The sequence below is a fragment of the Nicotiana tabacum genome, chromosome 16, assembly GCF_000715075.1.
Source record: "Nicotiana tabacum cultivar K326 chromosome 16, ASM71507v2, whole genome shotgun sequence".
Lineage (NCBI taxonomy): Eukaryota > Viridiplantae > Streptophyta > Magnoliopsida > Solanales > Solanaceae > Nicotiana > Nicotiana tabacum.
The window spans coordinates 153,913,184-153,932,874 of record NC_134095.1 but is presented as its reverse complement, the minus strand read 5'-3'; the positions used below and the strand labels follow the sequence as shown (position 1 = coordinate 153,932,874).

The 19,691-nt window shown below is 36.2% G+C and overlaps 1 protein-coding gene across 1 annotated transcript; it reads left to right on the top strand.

Annotated features, from left to right (window-relative positions):
* Nucleotides 1-11,747: 11,747 nt before the first annotated feature.
* LOC107808170 (small ribosomal subunit protein eS27y) lies at nt 11,748-13,135 on the top strand. Its single transcript, XM_016632665.2, has 4 exons — nt 11,748-11,879; nt 12,029-12,130; nt 12,221-12,249; nt 12,824-13,135. The coding sequence occupies exons 1-4, from the start codon at nt 11,877-11,879 to the stop codon at nt 12,948-12,950; spliced, it is 261 nt and encodes an 86-aa protein (XP_016488151.1). The 5' UTR covers nt 11,748-11,876; the 3' UTR covers nt 12,951-13,135.
* The last annotated feature ends 6,556 nt before the right edge of the window (nt 13,136-19,691 follow it).

Genomic DNA, 19,691 nt, shown 5'->3' with positions numbered 1-19,691 from the left:
ATAGGCTCGGTAGAATCGTACCCGGCCACGTGGAGCTCGGTAAAACCCAACTGATCAGTGGTTGCACAATAGGTGCCGTACCCGGCCAACTATAGCGTGTCTCGGTAGAGTAAAATAGATACATATATATATAATGCATGCTCGACTCATGGAATCACATTCTAAACCTTTCGGAGTGACGTAAGGTCGGTATCCTCTATACACGTTATTAGGACTAACTCTTCACTATGAACCTTATAAGATTTAGGAAGTACGAACAACATTGATAACATAAGAATAAGAGAAGCAACATTAACATCAATCATTCCATAAGAGGGAAAACAATGTAAGTACTGCTAGCTTCTAAGAGTAGAGTATCTTGGAAGCTCGTTCATTACATTATGTACAATCGGAGTCGTGCAAAAGAAGGAAAGGGATAGCCTCACATACCTTGTATATACTGCCCCAATCTCAAGCTATGCAATTGTCAAAACTCCTTAGTCTACAATAAGAGAAACGATACTATCGTTATTATTTAAGCGTCATAACTATTATGTATCGACCACAACCTATTTTACGATGAAACGGACAGCACCTCCCCTATATATATGACCTCACACCATTCAAAAGAGTCACCAAACAGCCCAAACAACATCAATAATAAACATATTGAGCCTCCCAAAATAGTCCACACATAGCCTAATCACTCCATACATACGACGACCACCGTAGTCGTGTCAAACAACCTGGAAATGTTATGAATAACTATCAGCCCATAACCCTACATATATATGGTGTTTCTCCATACCCTTCCTCCTCCAAAACTCCACAAGATAGTAGTAAAATACGCAGCCCAACAACAACGCAAAACAGTCCACAAAACAATAACATTACTACCAAGCCTTTCGATATATATCTCACAAGTTCTAGCTTCAATGGCTTAGCCGCAACTTGGATAATCTTAAATACATATAGAGTAAGAGGTTCCTTACCTTTATACAGAAAGAACAACTCCAATTTGACCTTAAATTTCCACGAAATATCCCTTCAATGCTGCCACAACAACAAAAAAGCGAAATTAGCGATCAATTAGTGTTTTTCGGCACTAGAATCACTTTAGAAGGCTTGAAATCACCTAGGATTGATATTAAGAACATGAGGGAGTATTTACAGAACATAAACCCTTTAAAACAACCTCCCACATGAGCTGAAACGACACAAAAATGAGCAACAACAAGAAAAATAAGAGACTTACTAGCGCCACGGAATTCCCGACACTTGATTTGTGTTGTTTGCCCTTTTTTGGGTCTTGAATCTTGAGAGAACCTTGAGAGGATGTTCCTAAGGCTCTAAGGTCTGAAAATAGTGAAAAGAAATGACTTAAAACGGGTTGGAGGCATCCTATATAGGTCCAAATATCTTAAACCGACTTAGTGGGCCCCATAGAGAGGTGATTGGCGCAGTCTCGCGAAAATGTGAATATCTCTCTACTCCGAGATCGTATCGATGAACGGTTTAATGCGTTGGAAATTAGACTCATAGATATTTAATTTTGTTGGTAGATCACCCCGTAATTCCTTGTAAATTATGAGAAAATATTAGAAACATTTGACCTAATGTTTAAGTAAAATTATGAACCTAAGTTGCGACAACTTTTGTCGACTTTTGTTTCATAACTCGTTTGACTTCAAGACTTATGATACAGATATTATATGATTAAAATACCTTAATAAATGACCTCTTGAGTGTATTAAACACCGCTAGATTACCTGAAAATACGAGTTACAACATCCTTGATTCGTTTAACTTCTAATACTAGTTAATCACCCTTATACACTCTTGTATCACTTAAGACCAATAGGATTGACTTCTTATCATCTCAAAGATAATTCCTTCTTGGATTTATGTTAACTAATATATGGCATGAACTAACACATGCGGATATGGGTTGTAACACGAGATTTCCTGCCCCTGTTTCAAATCAAAGAAAAATCTTGTCAGTTTAAAAATATGGTGGTTGGTTTGTGGCCTTGACTTTGAGGGCGATTGCTCCTTCACTTCTCATGATAACCTATTTCCACTCGAAGACCTTGCTTGTTCCTTAACTAATCACTTTCTCTGTCATCCTTATCACAAAAAATACCTCTTCCCCGTTCAGACCCAATACCCTCTATTTGTTGCATTACTCATGAAGTAACATTTACCAACCTTTGTGTCTCCCATGAATCCCAAAGTACGTCAATTACCATTCACTCAATGTGCATGTTGTTCTTTCCTGACTCAACCCACTGGCATTGGCCTTGAGGTCTATTGCTCCTTCACTTGCCATGATAACTTTGATTTCCACTTGGAAGACCTTGCTTGTTATTGGTTAACCACTTTCTCTGTCAATCTTATCACATAAAACACCCTTAATCTATTCGCCTAACACCCTCCATCTGTTGCATTGTCCATGAATTGATATGTACCAAACCTTTGTGTTTCACCGAAAATACCTTTGATTCGTTCACCTAACACCCTCCATCTTGTTGCATTGTTCATGAATTGATATGTACCAAGCCTTTGTATTTCACAAGGATCCCAAAGCATGTTGATTATTACCAGCACAATGCGCTTGTTGTTCTTTTCTGACTTATGACATTTTGATGTGTTAGCCAGACCCCGTTTTGTGCAATTGGACAGCTGGTGGCAAATTTTGAAGTCATTTCTCACTTGTTCTAACTACACAGACTCAGGAAGAGGAAGTGAATAAGACAAAAAGAATAGAGTGAAGGACAATAGAAAAGATGATTCCTAACGAGAAAACTACAAAGTAGAAACTTATCAGTTGTGGATACCAACTCTAATGACCATGACATGCACCTGTGGCCTATTCTGTCAAGTAAGCCTGATGTTCAACTCTTGTTGTACCTTTAAACCGTGAAACTGGGCTTCAATGCTCTGATTATCCAATCCGATTCACAATTCTTATTCGACTTGTAGTGCCCGAAGGGTTTTCACCATCAAGTCTCTCTCATTTTGTTCTTTTTCTCAACTTACGTCGTCTTACGGTGCCCGCGAGGATTTTCACCTATAAGACTCTCTCATTTTTATTTCTCTCATTTTTTATTTCTCTCAGCTTTCCATCGCCTTACGGTGCATGTGAAGGCTTTCACCACTAAGACTCTCTCATTTTCATTTTTTCCTGCTTGGACCAAAGTGTTGCCCTTGATATGATTCTCCTCTACCTGCTTGACTCGGCATTTCTCGAATACTGATCAGAAGGTCTTTTTTTGGACTGTAACGTGGGCTTTTGTACAGAATTAGAAAGAAAGGGTATAAACGGCTCAAAACAATTTAAGTGGGTTCAAAATTACAACCTTTGGAATCAGATTTCTTGCAACAACCACAACTTCTACCCCAATTTCTTGCTTGGGAACTTTTGGATTTTTATTTTGATGAGACCGAACCGTGAGGCTGCCGACGTATCCTTAAAAGGAATCAGGTCGAACGTAGTTTATGACATAGGGATTACTTTGTTGTTGTGATTTTCTCTTTTCTCTTTCTTTTCTTTCTCTTTTTTGCTTTCTTTTTCTCTTTTTGTTGTTTTTCTTCCTTTTTTTTTCTTTTCATTCTTTTCTTTCTTTCTTTTTTCCTTTTTTTTCATTTTCATTTTTCTTCTCTCCCCTTTTCGTTCTTTTCTTTTCTCCTTTTCCTTTACTTATCTTTCACGTTTGTGTTTTTGATCTTTGCTATTGATTCCGAAAGAGGGGTACAAAAGAAAATAAACAAGGCTCAAAGGGGTAACGAAGGATAAGGTGTTTAGATAGCAGAACAAAATGTCTTAGTCATTCCAATCTTCAAAACATGCCAAGTACAAACAACATAATTAAACAAACTAAGGAAAACATTCGTAACATCTTTTGATTGCGCCAAACTTGATGACCATATCCACACATTCGCCTTCTACATCTGTTACATACAAAGCACCATTGGACAATACTCCCACTCTCACTACCACAAACGGACCCCTACAAATTCGGGGCAAACTTGCCGTTATCTTCACCCGATGTAGTATGATGCATTTTAATAGTGTATTTTTATGTTCTATCTGCCCCAGTTTCACACAATTCGGGCTTGAAGTGATCTCAAAATGCCTTCACTTATTTACCTCAAATGTCCCTACATCTTTAACATTGTTTCATTGCTTCGTGAAAAAACTGACTTTTAAAACCAGACTGAGAATTACGCGTGCATGTCATGTCATTAGAGTCAATAGAAAAAGGACTATAAAAGGAAAAGAGAACTAAACAAAAATAACAAAAAATAGAAAATTGCATTAGACAGATGGTGAAAGGGATTTGGACAACAAAACAGACAAACTAGACTGGGGTTACAAACCTAGAACAGACCTAGAAAACACTAAGTGTGATAATACGACTAAAGGAACTAGACAAAATAAAGGATAGAAGGATTTAAGTCACAAGACGATATCCGGATTACAACCCTGCAATAACCCGGACAACAGAAATGACAACAAACTAAACCACCAAGCTCATCTCCGACTGACCAAGAAATGAAGCGTATTTCCAATTACCAAGTGGGGTATCTTAGCCACTGAATTATGCATCAGCAATACTAGGACCTCCACAAGTTTTCATCACATTGTTCTTAACAAATTACTTTTGGGTTCCTTTTGCTGGCTCGTTCTTAAGATCAACCCCTGATAGCGCTGAAAGCTTAGTAGCACGTGGACCTCCGAGGCTTCCAGATTAGTTCTCACATTCCTTTTCAAAATAAACCATACCCACCATATGTGTCTTATTATGCACAGGCGATGGACTTTGGCTAGTGTCTGCTGCATCTGGATTTTGTACGACAATGTCGCCTGCATCAATAAGCTTCTGAATTGTTTTCTTCAGATTCCAACACTTCTCTATGTCATGCCCTGGGGCATCTGAGCAATATGCGCACCTTTGAGAAAAATCAAACTTCTTTGACAGAGGGTTTGGCATTTTCATATGAATTGGCTTCAATATGTCCAATTGCTTCAACTTTTGGAACAAACTGGCATACGATTCTCCAATAGGGGTGAAAGCCTTTTCTTTGTTCAGCAACCTCTCATTCTTAAATGCTTGATTGGGCCGGAAACATGATCCAGGGGGTTTTCGGCAGGCTCGTGGGGGTGGAGCTGGGTACCGGAAAAGTGATGTACAATTTTGGGAGTTCCGTGGAGAGAAGTGGCATCGGGGAGGATCATCTGGCGCACAAGGATATCCACGGGGACGATGTCGAGGCAGGAAGTGTTGATCGGGAAAGCCCATCGGATCATCTTTTCTGTTTCTCTTTCTTCCACTCAAGCTTACTGGGGTGTTCTAAATGTCTTTAGAACAACTCATGATTTTGCCTGACTTGATTCCCTCTTCTACTAGCTCCCCTATTTTTAACACATCTTTGAAAGGCTTTCCCAAGGCAAGGATCAAATGACTGAAATAGGTGGGCCCCTAGCTTGTAGGAAAAGCTCAACCATTTCTTCTTCACCAATCGGTGTATTGACTCGAGCGGCTTGATCCCTCAATCTGAGCCCAAACTCCCTAAAGCTTTCCTCCAGCTTCTTTTCCATTTTAGATAGGGAGGAGCGGTCTGGGGTAACACCTGATCTGTATTGAAAGTATTGAACAAAATCTTGAGTCATGTCACCCAATGTAGGCCACTTACCAACATCTTGACGATTATGCCATTCCAAAGCTGCCCTAGTCAGGCTCTCACTGAAGTACGCCATCAACAAATCATCTTTCTCGCCAACACTTCTCATTTCACTGAAATAATCCCTCAAATGAGCTACCAGATCCCCACACCCATCATACAAGTTAAACTTTGGCACTTTAAACCCCGCAGGCAGACAAACGTCGGGGGACATAGACAATTCTTTGTAAGACATGCTACCCTGGTCTCCCATTCCTTGCTTGTTATTTATAGATTGTTTTATGCCTTTCAGCCTCCTTAGTATCCCATCTCGCCCCTTTCTTCCTGTGAACTTTTCATTTTCAACATGAGGCTCATCCCGCGGGCCCTGCTTATATGAGTTGGGAACCTTGTAGGCAACCTCTGAGGGGTAATATTGGGCATCGTGAGCTTTGAGTGGGTGTTCATTGTTGGGGATGGTGGATAAGACAAGAGGGCGATTTTGGGGAGAGCTAATTGGAGGATGAGTGATGGAGCTACTAAGACGGTTGGGAAAGCTGTGATAAGTGGGTAGATCTGGAGAGTATGGAGGATCGTCTGACATTATGTTTGGAGCTTGGGTAAGGGCGACATCTTGGAATCTAGGTGGTGGCGGGGGTGGTACCATCCCAGTCATCCAAGCCTGATACATGTATGCCATGTGTTGCCTCAACATCTTTACCTCTTCAACCAACCCATTGTCCTGCTCAACCAACTGCTTTCGAGCGCCGGTATCAACCAACTCAGTTCTGCCGTTGTCTGCCATTGCCTTTGACTTTATGTTGTAGAGCAGAGTTACCACTTTAAAACCACAAACCAACCACCCTTCTGCTATGAATATAACAAAATGAAGTCATCACGTTAGCGTTTGGGCATTTAACATAATATAATATCATATTGCGTGCAATGCACCTAGTCGCAATTATTGGTTCTAAAATGACTTCGAGGGTATGAAGGTCATTTAGCATCATCCCAATTTGTTCATTTCAACCTCTCTTTTCTTTGTTTTTCAAGCACTTCTTAGCTCGCTCATTTTCCTTCCCCTTTTTCTTTCTGATTATCTCTCTTTTTCTTCCTTCTCATTTCTCACATTCCATGACTTCACTCCTTTTTTTCTTCTTCTTTTTTTCTTTTTCATTTTCTTTTAATAAATTAAAAAAATGATTCGTTCGAACCCTATGTAGGTTACCTACGTATCATGACGCCGCATGAATCAGATCTTTGCGTAGCTCGGGCAGATCGAGAATGGAGTAAATGAGCTAATTTTTTATTTTATTTTTACCTTAATGACTACTCTGATGAGCAAAGAGAAATAAATGAAGCAAATCTTTTTTTTGAATTTTCTAAACTTAATGTTCTATAACTTATTTTAAACTCAAGTTTAACGGATTTTTCTTTTCTTTGAAACAAATACTCTATTAAGGAAAAACTCTAGAAGAGAAAGATATTTTTTTATTCCTTTTTTTTAGGAAGAAAACCTAAAGAGTGAACCACAGAAAAATATTTAGAATTTTCATTTGATCAAGGTTTCGAAACAAGCAATGAAAAAGATAAAACAAAATGTTTTTGGATTTCAATTTTAATTGCCTAAAGAAGAATTTCTAATGATAAACAAAGGATAAAGTATGCTTTTTTTTCTATGTACAATATCCTAAAGTTCTAATAAAAATAAAAAGAATTTTTTTTTATTTTTCACTAATTTCCCCAAGAAACACCTCAAAAGAAAATCTTTTTGGATTTTGGAATTAATACCTTAAAGAAGGATTTTGGATCTTGAGGGGTGTCTAACACCTTCCCCTCGAGATAATTTCTAGCCCTTACCCGAACTCTGGTTTTCCAACTCAAACTCTTCTAAAAAAGTGTCTTAATTCACTATAATCATTAGGTGGCGACTCTTCAAATTCCGAAACCCAATTCTCGAAAGGGAATAGAGTTGTCCTTCCCAATGTTGTATACCCAATTTCTGACCCCACGGTTAGAGAAAAAGGGGGAGTCGATAGAGGAAATATAAAAATAATTCATTTTAAGTCCTAGATATTAATTGCCTAAAGGAAAAATAATCTCAAAGGAGAATTTTTTTTATTTCTTATAACAAAAACGCAAAATTTCTTCTTTTTTGTTTCTGGATTTTCGACTTGTAACACATTTCCATATACAAAATAAGAAATACAATAAAAAAAAGACTCGACAAACTTAACCTGACTATTACAAACTCTAACATCACCTAAAAGACTAAATACTACTAAACAGGACTAGAAAATAAAACAAAAACAATTGACTCAAAAACATAAAATGGCTCCTCGAGCAGCTCCTGAATGCAGTGATCCTGGGGTATATGTCATGCTCAAACTCTAGTAAGTAGATCCGCACCTGTATGAAAAAACTTAAACTAGCATTATGTGAGACAATAACATTCCCTAAGACACATGCAAGACATGATTGAGGCTATTTTTGCAAAATGGCTTATTTGGCCAAAAGGTGGCTAGAAGTACAAAATTTGGCTATGACCCCGCAAAGCCAAGAACCTAAGATTTACTAGGAAGACCGGACCCTATGTGGGTTGCATACGTATCACGCCTCGAAAGACGAGAATCAGGTATGCGTAGTTCGGGCAGATTGGATATGGACGAGAATAACAAAAAAACAACTGACATATAGAAAACACATTTTTTTTCTTTTTTTTCGAAAAATGATGAAACATATAAAATCTTTTTGGATTTTTTTTTCTTTTTTTTTTTTGATTTTTAAAAAATGATAAAAGTGTAAAATCTTTTTGAAGTTTTCATGCTCTTTTTCTTAATAAGCTGTAACAAGAAATATAATTGGGTCCTACTCGCTTCATCCTCTCTTTTTTTCTTTTTTTTCTTCAATCGCCCTCAATTATCATTGGTCCACCAAATTACCCCTTTTACCCTTGAAGGAAGGCAACATGTAGCACATAAGATGCATCAAGATGATCTGTTATTTTTTGGGGTATACCTGTCCTAGACGGACCCAACCCCTGTGTTGAGTCCCTTAAGTCAAGTGCACATGATGCAAACAAGCGTTCCTACTAGGGATCCGACATAAAGCTGAGTTATTCTAGGTTCAAAACCTGAGTATTTGTTCTAGACTCGTGTACTCGAGCGGACAACTCGAGCTGAGGAGAGGGTTACGTACCGGGAACCAAAAGGTCATCCGGCTTAGTAACTTGTCCGAGCCTCTTTCTTATTTCAAGGTATGACACTAACAGAATAGGGAGTCTCGACCAGCGAGCACATCCCCGAAGATGAGAAGAGAAGGGTTTCATAGCAGTTTATATACAGTTCAGATAATATCAAAGCGGTAAAAGCAACATTTAGCACATTAGGCCCAAACATGTGAATAAAATCAGATAATAAATAAAGCCAAATACAACAATTATTCTAAGCTCGAATTCTGAACCTTGAACCAGAGATTCTGGGTTCGATTCCCAGCAGAGTCGCTAGAGCTGTCACACCTCCTTTTTACACCTACACCCCGAAAGGGTATATATAAGGGAAGTTTTTTCCAACTTAAAGTGACAATCGAAACGGGATTAATTTATTAAAAATTCAGATTCGCCACTTTGGATAATTTATGGCGTCCCAAGTCACCGGTTCAAATCCCGAGTCGAGGAAAGGTTGACTCTGTATTACAGTCCACGAACACAGAAATTCGGGTAAGGAATTTTGTTAACCCGGGAGAAGGTGTTAGGCATTCCCGAGTTCCGTGGTTCTAGCACGATCGCTCAACTGTTATAATTGGCATATTATCTGATTTTAATACATATTTTAGCCTATGGTACAACTTTAACTTTATAACCGCTTTTAATTATTTTTAGGAAGATTACAACGTCATTTAAAATATGTCTCGAACCACGTCACATAAATGCACCCGTAGTTCGCAACACATTTCATATAACATTGTTGAGATTTGGATTTAGGTCACATAAATGCGCACCCGAGTTTAGGAAAGTAAATTATTAAATAGCGCGCCTAAAGCAACTACACGCTTATTTTTTATGCTATCAATTTATCAGAAATGGTCATTTCTACCTATTAGACCAATATGTAATTAAACTATGACACAAATCCAAACTAATGTGATTTAATCCAAACAGAACAGTCTCGTCGTTATCTCTTATAGTATATTTATCGCTCTTACGTGTTTTAAACATTAAACCTACGTCTCAAATTATTGTTAAGGCGTATACTTATCCTGGTTCCACACAACGAAAGTTAATTCACAGAGACAACCAAACATCAGCAGTTAAGGCGTACACTACTAATGATATACGTTATTCTAAAACAAGCATCAATGAAAATGAAGCAGCGGTGCACCAGCAAAGTCTATCAAAACTATTCGAAAATGGAGTAATGCGGTGAAGGAAGGAACTGACCTTTTAATTAAAAAACTGAAGTCTTCTAGTACAGAGAAATCTAAAATAGTGAGAAGGATCCCAACGGGCCTTGAACGGCAAGCCAACAACTGACCAGCGCTCGACCGGAACATACGTTGGCGATGCTAGCAGGACCTTTACTGACCAGAAAACTCGATGACGACCTCAGCGGCAAACTCGAATCAACGACTAAACGGAAAGCTTGCACCAGGGACCTCGACGAACCCGACACTTCAATATATGGTGCTGTACGGATCTCGCAAACGAACTCCAAGATGGATTCAACCTCGACAAGGAACCAACAGAATAGTCATTGAAACTCGACCAGAAAAACTCGAGACTCGCCGGAAAAGTGTTAAACGAGCTTGTGAACTCCTTACTGTTTTCAGCGAGTACGTGTGTCGTGGTTGTTTTCTTGTTTGAGCTTGTGATGGAGCTTGGTAGCTATGGAGAAGTTGGTTGTTGTGTGTCGTTGGTTTTAGAGGCTGCGTCTGGAGCTCGTAAATCCGACGAGCTGATGGGGCTCGTTTTTCTGACGAGTTTCAAGCAACCATGGTCAACGTTGTTTGCCTCTTTTCGTTGTTGGGTGTTGTTGGTTTCAGGGGTTGCGAAGAAGACGATCTTCAGAGGGACCTCGACGAACTCGAAACTCACCGGAAAATATGGCAAAGCAGTGGCAACGCACAAAACTCCTGGATAAGGCAGTGGGTTTCTGGTTTTTCGGCGAGGAGTTATTGTTTTGGGCTTATGCTACTGAAGAAGAAGACTCAAGGGGGGGGGGGGGGGTCGTTTGGAGAAGATGGAGTCGGGGTCGTTTTCTGTTCAAAACGCTGAAGAAAAATGAACAGGCGAGAGGGGGTCGGAGAAGACGATCCGAGGGGGGGAGGGGTCGTTCCTTGCGCAGCTTTTCAGCTTTTTCGTTCAGCCTTTTTTCTCTTTCTCTTTTGATTTTTTTAAGCTCATTTATATGTAGAGTCTAGGTTTAGGTGTATCTTTGTGTATTTTGCCCATTAATCCCTAGGTCTTTTTTATTAAGTTCTTAGGGTCTTCTTTATTTGTTTTTTTATTCCAAAGAAGAGTCTAGAAGGGTCCCTAGGCTTAATGGACTAATCCGAATTAGGCCAAGAATTGGGTTCTAAAACTCTTAAAATTATGATCCAACACCTTAATTGACTCATTTTAAAGTAAGATAAAAATACTACCTCATGCCAAAGGCTAACATGAAACTATTATATATTTTTTTATTTTCAAAATTATATAAAGATAAAAATAAGTACTATTTTTGTATATTTTTATTTAAATTTATGAAAGATACGTAAGCTAAAAATATATTTTTTCGTATTTTCCATTTTTAAGACGAAAATAAAGTAAAAAAGTTAAAAATAGTTGAAATAGTTATATTAGGCCTAAACTAAATATTTACATGCTAAAATATAAAAAATATTGGGGAGGGTCAAAAATCACATGTCTACGTATACAAAATTTTCCCTTTGACCAAAAATAAATAAATAATAATTATGGGGTAAAAAGAGAAAATTGTGGAAATATAAAGAGGAAAGCAGTAATGTGTGAAGTCGGCGAATGGAAAAAAACCTAAACTCAAAGCCCTTAAAGAGCAAGAAACCTTAAATGACGGCCCAGATTAACACCTACTACAAATCCACGGCCCACAACATTCGCCACACACTATATATTCCACAAAACCCTAATTCTTACCCTCTCTCACACCATCTCCATCTTCGCTGCTTGTGGCGCAACACACAGCCTCCCCTCACTCTCATTTCATCTTGCGAAAATGGTGACTTGCCGTCTCGATCTCGATTTCAATTTTCTTAACGATTATATAATTTGCTTAATTATATCTGCTTATTTTGAAATTTATATGTGCTTTCAAATGATTACGATTTTAATTTGCTTAATTATATCTGCTAATTTTAAATTTTATAGGTTCTTTCAAATGATTACGATTCGTTGAACCCGCCAGCAGATGTTGAAAAGAGGAAGCATAAGCTCAAACGTCTTGTTCAGTCTCCTAACTCTTTCTTCATGGTACATTTTTTTTCCAATGTGAAAATGATTTCCTGTTTATGAATTGTTTTTGGATTTTATAATTTATGTGTGGCTTTGTTTTCTCTGTAGGATGTTAAGTGCCAAGGCTGCTTTAACATGTAAGATCTTTGTCCTTTGGTTTTATTATGTTTAGCTTAGTATTTCCTTGTGTTCCAGTCTTTATGTGGCACTATTACTGTTTGGGAGTTAAAAAGTATTTCATTTGATCATGTTTTTTTTTCTAAAATAGTTTTAATTGTTTTGAATCAATAACCCGTTGGGACTAACCTCTGATCCAATTTATGTCATGATATTTGCCAAACTTTAAGAAATAAACAAAGACTTCCGAAATATTTGTGTCTAAAACAAATCATAGACATTTTTTGGCTCTAATCATTGTGTAAGGTAAAAAAGAAAGTCTTATGTTAAATTATGTTTAACTATAGAAAGGCGTCATTCTTGCGGGGACTCGCTAAAAATAAGCGTGCCACACAAAATAAGACAGATGGAGTACTTTAATTTTAGTTTCTTACATGTTAATTTTATTTCCATAAACTTGTAAGAGTTTATATTTGAATTCACACTAAAAATTTAATAGTTTTAATCTCGTACACTTGACCTGCCACATAAAATGGAACATAGGGAGTATATTCTAGGAGTTCACTGGTTTGATTGTATGTTTAAATCATGCAGAACAACTGTGTTCAGCCATTCTCAGACGGTGGTTGTTTGCGGAAACTGCCAGACAGTTTTGTGCCAGCCTACTGGTGGTCGTGCTAGACTTACCGAGGGATGTTCTTTCAGGAGAAAGGGAGATTAGAGAGATAGCATTCGATTTATATTGAAATGAATCTTCATATGGGAATTTTGATGCAGTACTCTATTTTCATTTTCACTATTTAGTCTTAATTAAGAACAAGTGTTTTTGAGTCTACTATGACTTGATTATGGTATGGTTCTAATTTGAGTTATCCCAATTGGAATGTTACTGCAATGTTATTTCTATGCGGTGGTTCCCTGAAAGTACTTTTCTATTCTTTTTGTTAAATTATGTTGTGGTGATCGATATTTCCTTGAACTTACATTTTTTTAGAACTTGAATGTATCTGATAGCCTATGTGGTCATTGTATGTCTCTGTGTCGGGTGAGTTCTACTTGCTTTGGTATAGTTTGATTTGCTGTCTGTTACTGAACTGCTGTTTTGATTCATTTGCGAACATGGCAACTTTTTCTTAGTGGTTTTGAAGTTGTGAAACTGAATTTATTAACATGTGGTAGACAACAAATGGAACTAGCACTATTGCAAAAAGGAAGTGATATGGTGAGTGAGGATGAATGCCAGTTTGAACTTATGTAATAGAACTTAACTTTCTTGGGATTGAGATGTAGCTGTTGGCATCATCTGTTCTCTAGTACCTTTATTTGGTGATTCACCTGTGTTTTTAGTCAGCATCCTCTACCATTTTATGCTCATAAATTTCTAGCAGAGTTGAAACTCGTGGATGGGTTTGCCCGTCATAGTCAACAGTAGATTTCCTTGAACATGACGATTAGAGTAGGCTGCTATCTGTTCTGTTTCCGTCGATTTTAATGCCTATTCTTCATTTCATGAAGGATATGGCGTTGTCTTTAATTTGTGTATTTAGGTGTAGTTTGGTTGATGGTTAGAGTTATGTGGGTATTAGTAATGTAGGGTTTAGTTATACATGGTTTAATTATGAAGGGATTAGTTGGGTAAGTAATAATGCATGGATTAGTAATTTATGGATTGTAATGTAGAGATTAATTTTTGTTAAATGTTTACTTTATTTTAATTATACAATGTGTAATTTAAATAAATATGAGGTTTTTTTTGTGTTCATTTGATTATTTAGTATACGTTGCATAAATATTATATAGATTTGTTGTATAACTTATCTATGTATTACTTATATCCCCAATGCATAACAACAACCAAACATCAACATTAGTTATGAAACATGTACATTAACTATATTACTACGTGAGTAATTTGCCCCGTAACCAAACGACCTCTTAGAGAAGTGTTGTTATTGAAGACATAATATGACATAAGATAAAAATTTGTTCCGAGAAAACCTTGACTTTTATAATAGAATGGCTATTATATAGCGGTGCTATTATAGAGATGTCTGTCTGTATTATTTATTTCACTTACTCTTGCTAATACTATGTATTTAAATATGGATATAGCAGGAATTTCTATTAAAAAAATTATTGTTAGAACGATTGAGGGTCACTTACTCTTGCTAATACTATGTATTTAAATATGGATATAGCAGGAATTTCTATTAAAAAAATTATTGTTAGAACGATTGAGGGTCACTTACTCTTGCTAATACTATGTATATTAAATATGGATATAGCAGGGAATTTTTTTTTAAAAGCAATGCAATAAATCAACAATGATAATGTTCAACAGGAACAGGTAATTGCTGTAGTACTAATTAGTAGACCAAATTAAGAAGACAAAAACAATTACAAGGAGAAATTAACCGAAGTTTGCAATCAAACTCCAATTTTACCTTCAACATATAATGGTTTAGTAGTAAAGAGCCTTCATCTTCGAGGAATGTTCGGATTTTTTTTTATCATATAGTATTTGAAACTCACTGATTCGAGGATTAGACGAAGTGCTCCCTAACCAGAGACGAATTTAAATGATGATGAACAAAAAAAAATTATGAAAACCAATAACCCAAAGTACTGTTGGTTGATTCATCTTGCATAATGTTACTGCTGCAGTATTGTAGTGGCTGTAAACAATCATCAAACCCGAAACCGTTATAGCTCTCAGATGTTGTAGTGACAGTACTTCCTCCTCCTAATACTCCACATGTCACGCCATATTGATATTCGTAGTCGTTTGTACCAAAACTCATTGGCATCATTTCGTTCAAAAGGCTAGTACTATTACTACTGCTATATCCCATATGATCTGAAACTGATGATATTGCTGTTGTTGCTGGAAATTGAGCGCCTTCATTATTACTTTCCTCACTATAGTAGTAGAAGTTGCCGCTGCTTGTTATATCCTCCGGCAATGGCGGCAATTCTGTTGATGTTGCATTATTACTATCACACCTGTTGTCAAAAACATAAATAAAATAATTAAAATTGTATTCTTTCGAACAACTTAATTTTACTGCACGTAGAGGTCCTGAGTTCAAGTTTTGCTGTTACCCCAAAAAAAAGTCAGGCCAGAGCGTGCTAAGACATTTTTAATTAAATAATTAAAATGTGTTTTTTTTGAAGTGTAGCTATGACGTAACTGGGAAAGTTGTTGATATGTGATCAAGAGGTCACATGTTCGAGCTGTTTTTGCAGGGTAAGGCTACACGTACAATAGACCTTTGTGGTCCGACCCTTAATTTCCCGAACCCCACGTATAACAGGAGCTTAATACGCCGAGCTGCCCTTTTTAATTAAAATTGTGTTTTCTTAAACAACTTAAACTTTTAAATAAAATTCTGTAACTTTCTTCCATATGTGCGTTGTAGTTGGGGTTATAATACTGTTGCAATGCAAACTCTCCGCCACCACTACCACCGCCATTATTAATGGAGAACTGACTGAAGTCAGCATAGTCGACAGCAGGAACAGAAACATTCTCGACCTGACCAAAGACGAGTAATTGTTGTTGTTGGAGATGATGATGATGATGATATTCATCGTCAGGGGAAATCACACAAGTGACAGAAGAGCCAGGTGGCATGTCGGAGTAGACAAAGTTGGTACGAGTAGGTTTGTTAGATTTGTTGTTGTTGTTGTTTCTACGCATAGAACGCGCAGCTCTATCATAGGCCAAAGCTGCTTCCTCCGCAGTGTCAAATGTTCCCAACCAATGCCTTTCTTTCGTATTCGGATCTCTTATTTCTGCAGCATATCGACCCCACGGCCTTCTCCTCACTCCCAAATATCTGCAATTGTTCTGTTGCTCCTCTGCATTTTGTTTGCCATTACTACTCACATTGCTGCCAATATTCTTTCTTGGTTTTGTGCTCTTGTTAGTTGAAGAAGAAGTGGATGATTTGATGATATTATCGTTAATGATTAAATTCTGGATGTTGACAGACTGAGAAAACAGAGATCTTCTGACCAGAAACAGAGAAAGAGACAAAGATATTTACTACTGAGTATTGATGATTAGGATGTTTTTCCTCGACTGAACAGTGGCTATTTCATGCAAATATATATAGTGTGAAGGTAAAAAAAATGTCATTATGTTAAACTATAAAGTACTTAGAAGAAATCTTGTCAATCATGAATAATGATTACCTCAAATGAGGTAGCAAGTGTTAGTACTTACTGATGTTAATCATGTTGTGGGCTTAAATCTTATCTTGTGCTCCATTTTCTTTATTCAGAATTTATTGCGCTAATTAATTTAGATTTGCATAACGCAGAGTTCATTAAAGGAGAATACGCTTTCTATTAGGAATTTCTTCATTCTCCGTGCTCCAACTTGAGACATATGCTTAAAAGTGGTCATATCATCTCTTAACTAACCCGAAACTAAAAAAGTAAATAAGGAGAGTCGCAATAGATTGACAATAAGTATAAAATTGTCGTAATATGATGAATTTTCTCAACATTGAATTCGAGGGACATGACTAACCTTGGTATGAGTTACGTTCATATATGAGAAGAGTCGGGGCGAAGCCACCTTTTGCTAAGGGTGGTCAATTGACCCCCCTTCGCCAAAATATTACGAAAATTTACACTGTGTATATAAGTAAATATTATATTTTAGACGTATATAATATATATTAACCACCTTTTATCAGGGTTTTTTTTACTTCTTTCAAATTTGAACACCCTTGAAAAATTTTATGACTTTGCAATTAAAAAGAGTGTTAAATAAAACTCAAATAGAGCAGAATAAACATGGAGAATTTCTGCACCTACTAGTGGGGGACTGACATTTACTCATATGCATTCTTGACTCCACTTCAAAAGCAGAAACATCAGTACTTTGGTTGTCTTAACAACGATAACAACAAACTCAGTGTAATCCCTCAAGTAGAGTTTGGGAAGATATGCAGCTTTATCCTTATCTTACGAAGATGGAGATGTTATTTTTGATAGACTCTCGGCTCAAGGAGAACACAATCACAACAATGGTTAAAAGAAATACAATAGTTAAAAAGCCATAAAATATACAGTAACAACAATAAGATAATAAGGTAATCGAAGCAAGAGAAACAACATGTAATAATAAAAATCTAAAGATAAGAAAATATGGGAATAATATTTATTGGTATAATAAAGGATACGCTCGAGTCCCAACAAATATTCTACCCTAACACTTCGATTGTCTTAGTTTAGTTTAAATTAGTAGAACCAGTAAATACCAAATACCGAATGGTTAACAAAAATATTCGGGATAGAAAATAGAAGTATGATAGATGTAAGCCAATGAGATTAATGATTGTATGCTCATCAAGCTCTATATTCCAAATGATGACTGAAATGTATGCATTTTTATTTAGCAATCATGAGTTGCATTTAGCTATCTTGGAATTTATCATATCTAATCAGTTTTTTTTTTTTTATTTATAAAAAGTGTTTTAATTGATTATTTTAAAAATGGACTCCTTGTTTATTCTATGGAGTGAGTGGGTCTTGGTTTTCAAGAACTTTGTATGATTAATAGTATTTGGTCAAGTTTACTAATAAAAGCTATATTACACTCACATGTCACACAAAATCGAAGTAATTGATATACTCAATAATATGAATGATCAGTGGAGTCGTTTATTTTTAATGTAGACCCAAGATTCTTAATTTTAGATATAGAAAGTTTATTTTCAAACTTTATTTTTCTAACAATATTATAAGTTAATCATGTTCTTGATAGGTTGCTTGATTTGTGCTTCATGTGGACAAAGGTATATATTAATCTCTTGTGCATGTTATTCCAACATGGCTCAATTGTTAGTTAAGTTAGTTGACCGTATCTTTGAAAATCAGCAAAAGAAAGAAACAAAGATTAGAATTTGTTTTGTGAAATCTCTATTTGGTTTAAATGGAAAAGTATGACAATGAATACTCTTTGAATATATAGTCAAACCTTTCTATAACAATCTTATTTGTTCCGAAATTTTTTGGCTGCTATAGTGAAGTGATGTCATAAAAAATATATATTATAACATAATATAATATTCGGTTCAGAGAAAAACTCGGCTTTTATAGCGAATTGCTATTATATAAGGAAGTTGTTATAGAGAGATTTGACTGTATATACCTAAAGGTACATAAATTTTTTTTTAAAGCAGGCTATAAAGTTATTTCGATTTACTTAAAGGCTTGTTATACTGTTACAAATACTTATCCCATCTGTGTTCAATTTATGTGATATAATTTGACTTGACATAAATTTTAAGGAAACAAGATAGAGTTTTGACTCGGCATAAATATGTTATACCATTTGTATGACCATCAAAATTTCTCTACAAAACGTGTCATTCTTTTTCGAGCGACTTATTAAAAAATAGTGTCGCATGAGGACTACCCGTTATTTTTCTAATTACTTTGCAAATATTGTACCATAACTTCATTGGCTGCGCGTAGAGGTCTCAAGTGGGCGGATTGGGTTGATTTGGGACGGGTTAAAACAGGATGAGTCAATAAATGAGCAGGTCATATGACTCGCCCAAAAGTAACTTGGGCTTAGATGAGCTAGGTCAAGTTAGGCTAAAATTTAGGTCATAATGCAACCCGTCCAATTCCTACCAAGCTTAATTAATGTGTATTATTATCTTATGAATTATGAATTGTTTAATTATCAAATAAGAATTTTTTATTTTGTTATGGTCATATATATATATATATATATATATATATATATATATATATATATATATATCAAATAATATTAATTAAACAATATTTTAACAAAGTTACTCATGGATCAATTTGGTCTAAAAATCGGCCCTACTTTAGATGTGTTAGTTGGATCAAGATGGATTGAGTACAACAAATGAGCGGGTCAGTTACCAGCTAACTTTGGACGGGTCAAATGAGTTTGGGCTCAAATTGCCACCCCTAGCTGCGCAATTTGTTATGCTGTGACAGAATGAAAATTATTTGACAAGATTAATTCTTAATTTTGCTTTGCACCTATGCAGTGAATTAAGAAAAGTTTGGATTATTAAAGAAGCTTCTCATTGATTACATAATATTATTTCAAACTTTCCTTCTAATTAATATTTTTTTTCTTGTGAGGGGCGGCGCTAGTTGAATGGCAATTATTTGTTGGCATGCATAGAACACGAGAATGCACATGATATAATGATGTGGAGGTATTATACAATCATAGTTCTTAGTATAGGTGTATGATATATATGAGTAATAAACATGATGATCAAATGAGTACTTGAGCAAAGTTTGTGGAACCCATTTGGATTTAGGACAGCCAACTTAATTTTTGGGAAGATAAATATACTATTGTATTTTATTCCGGAATTAGTTATTTCATCCTCCTATAGGGATTAAAAAATACTTCAATCCCTCGACAACTAATCCTGAAATTAGTTATACC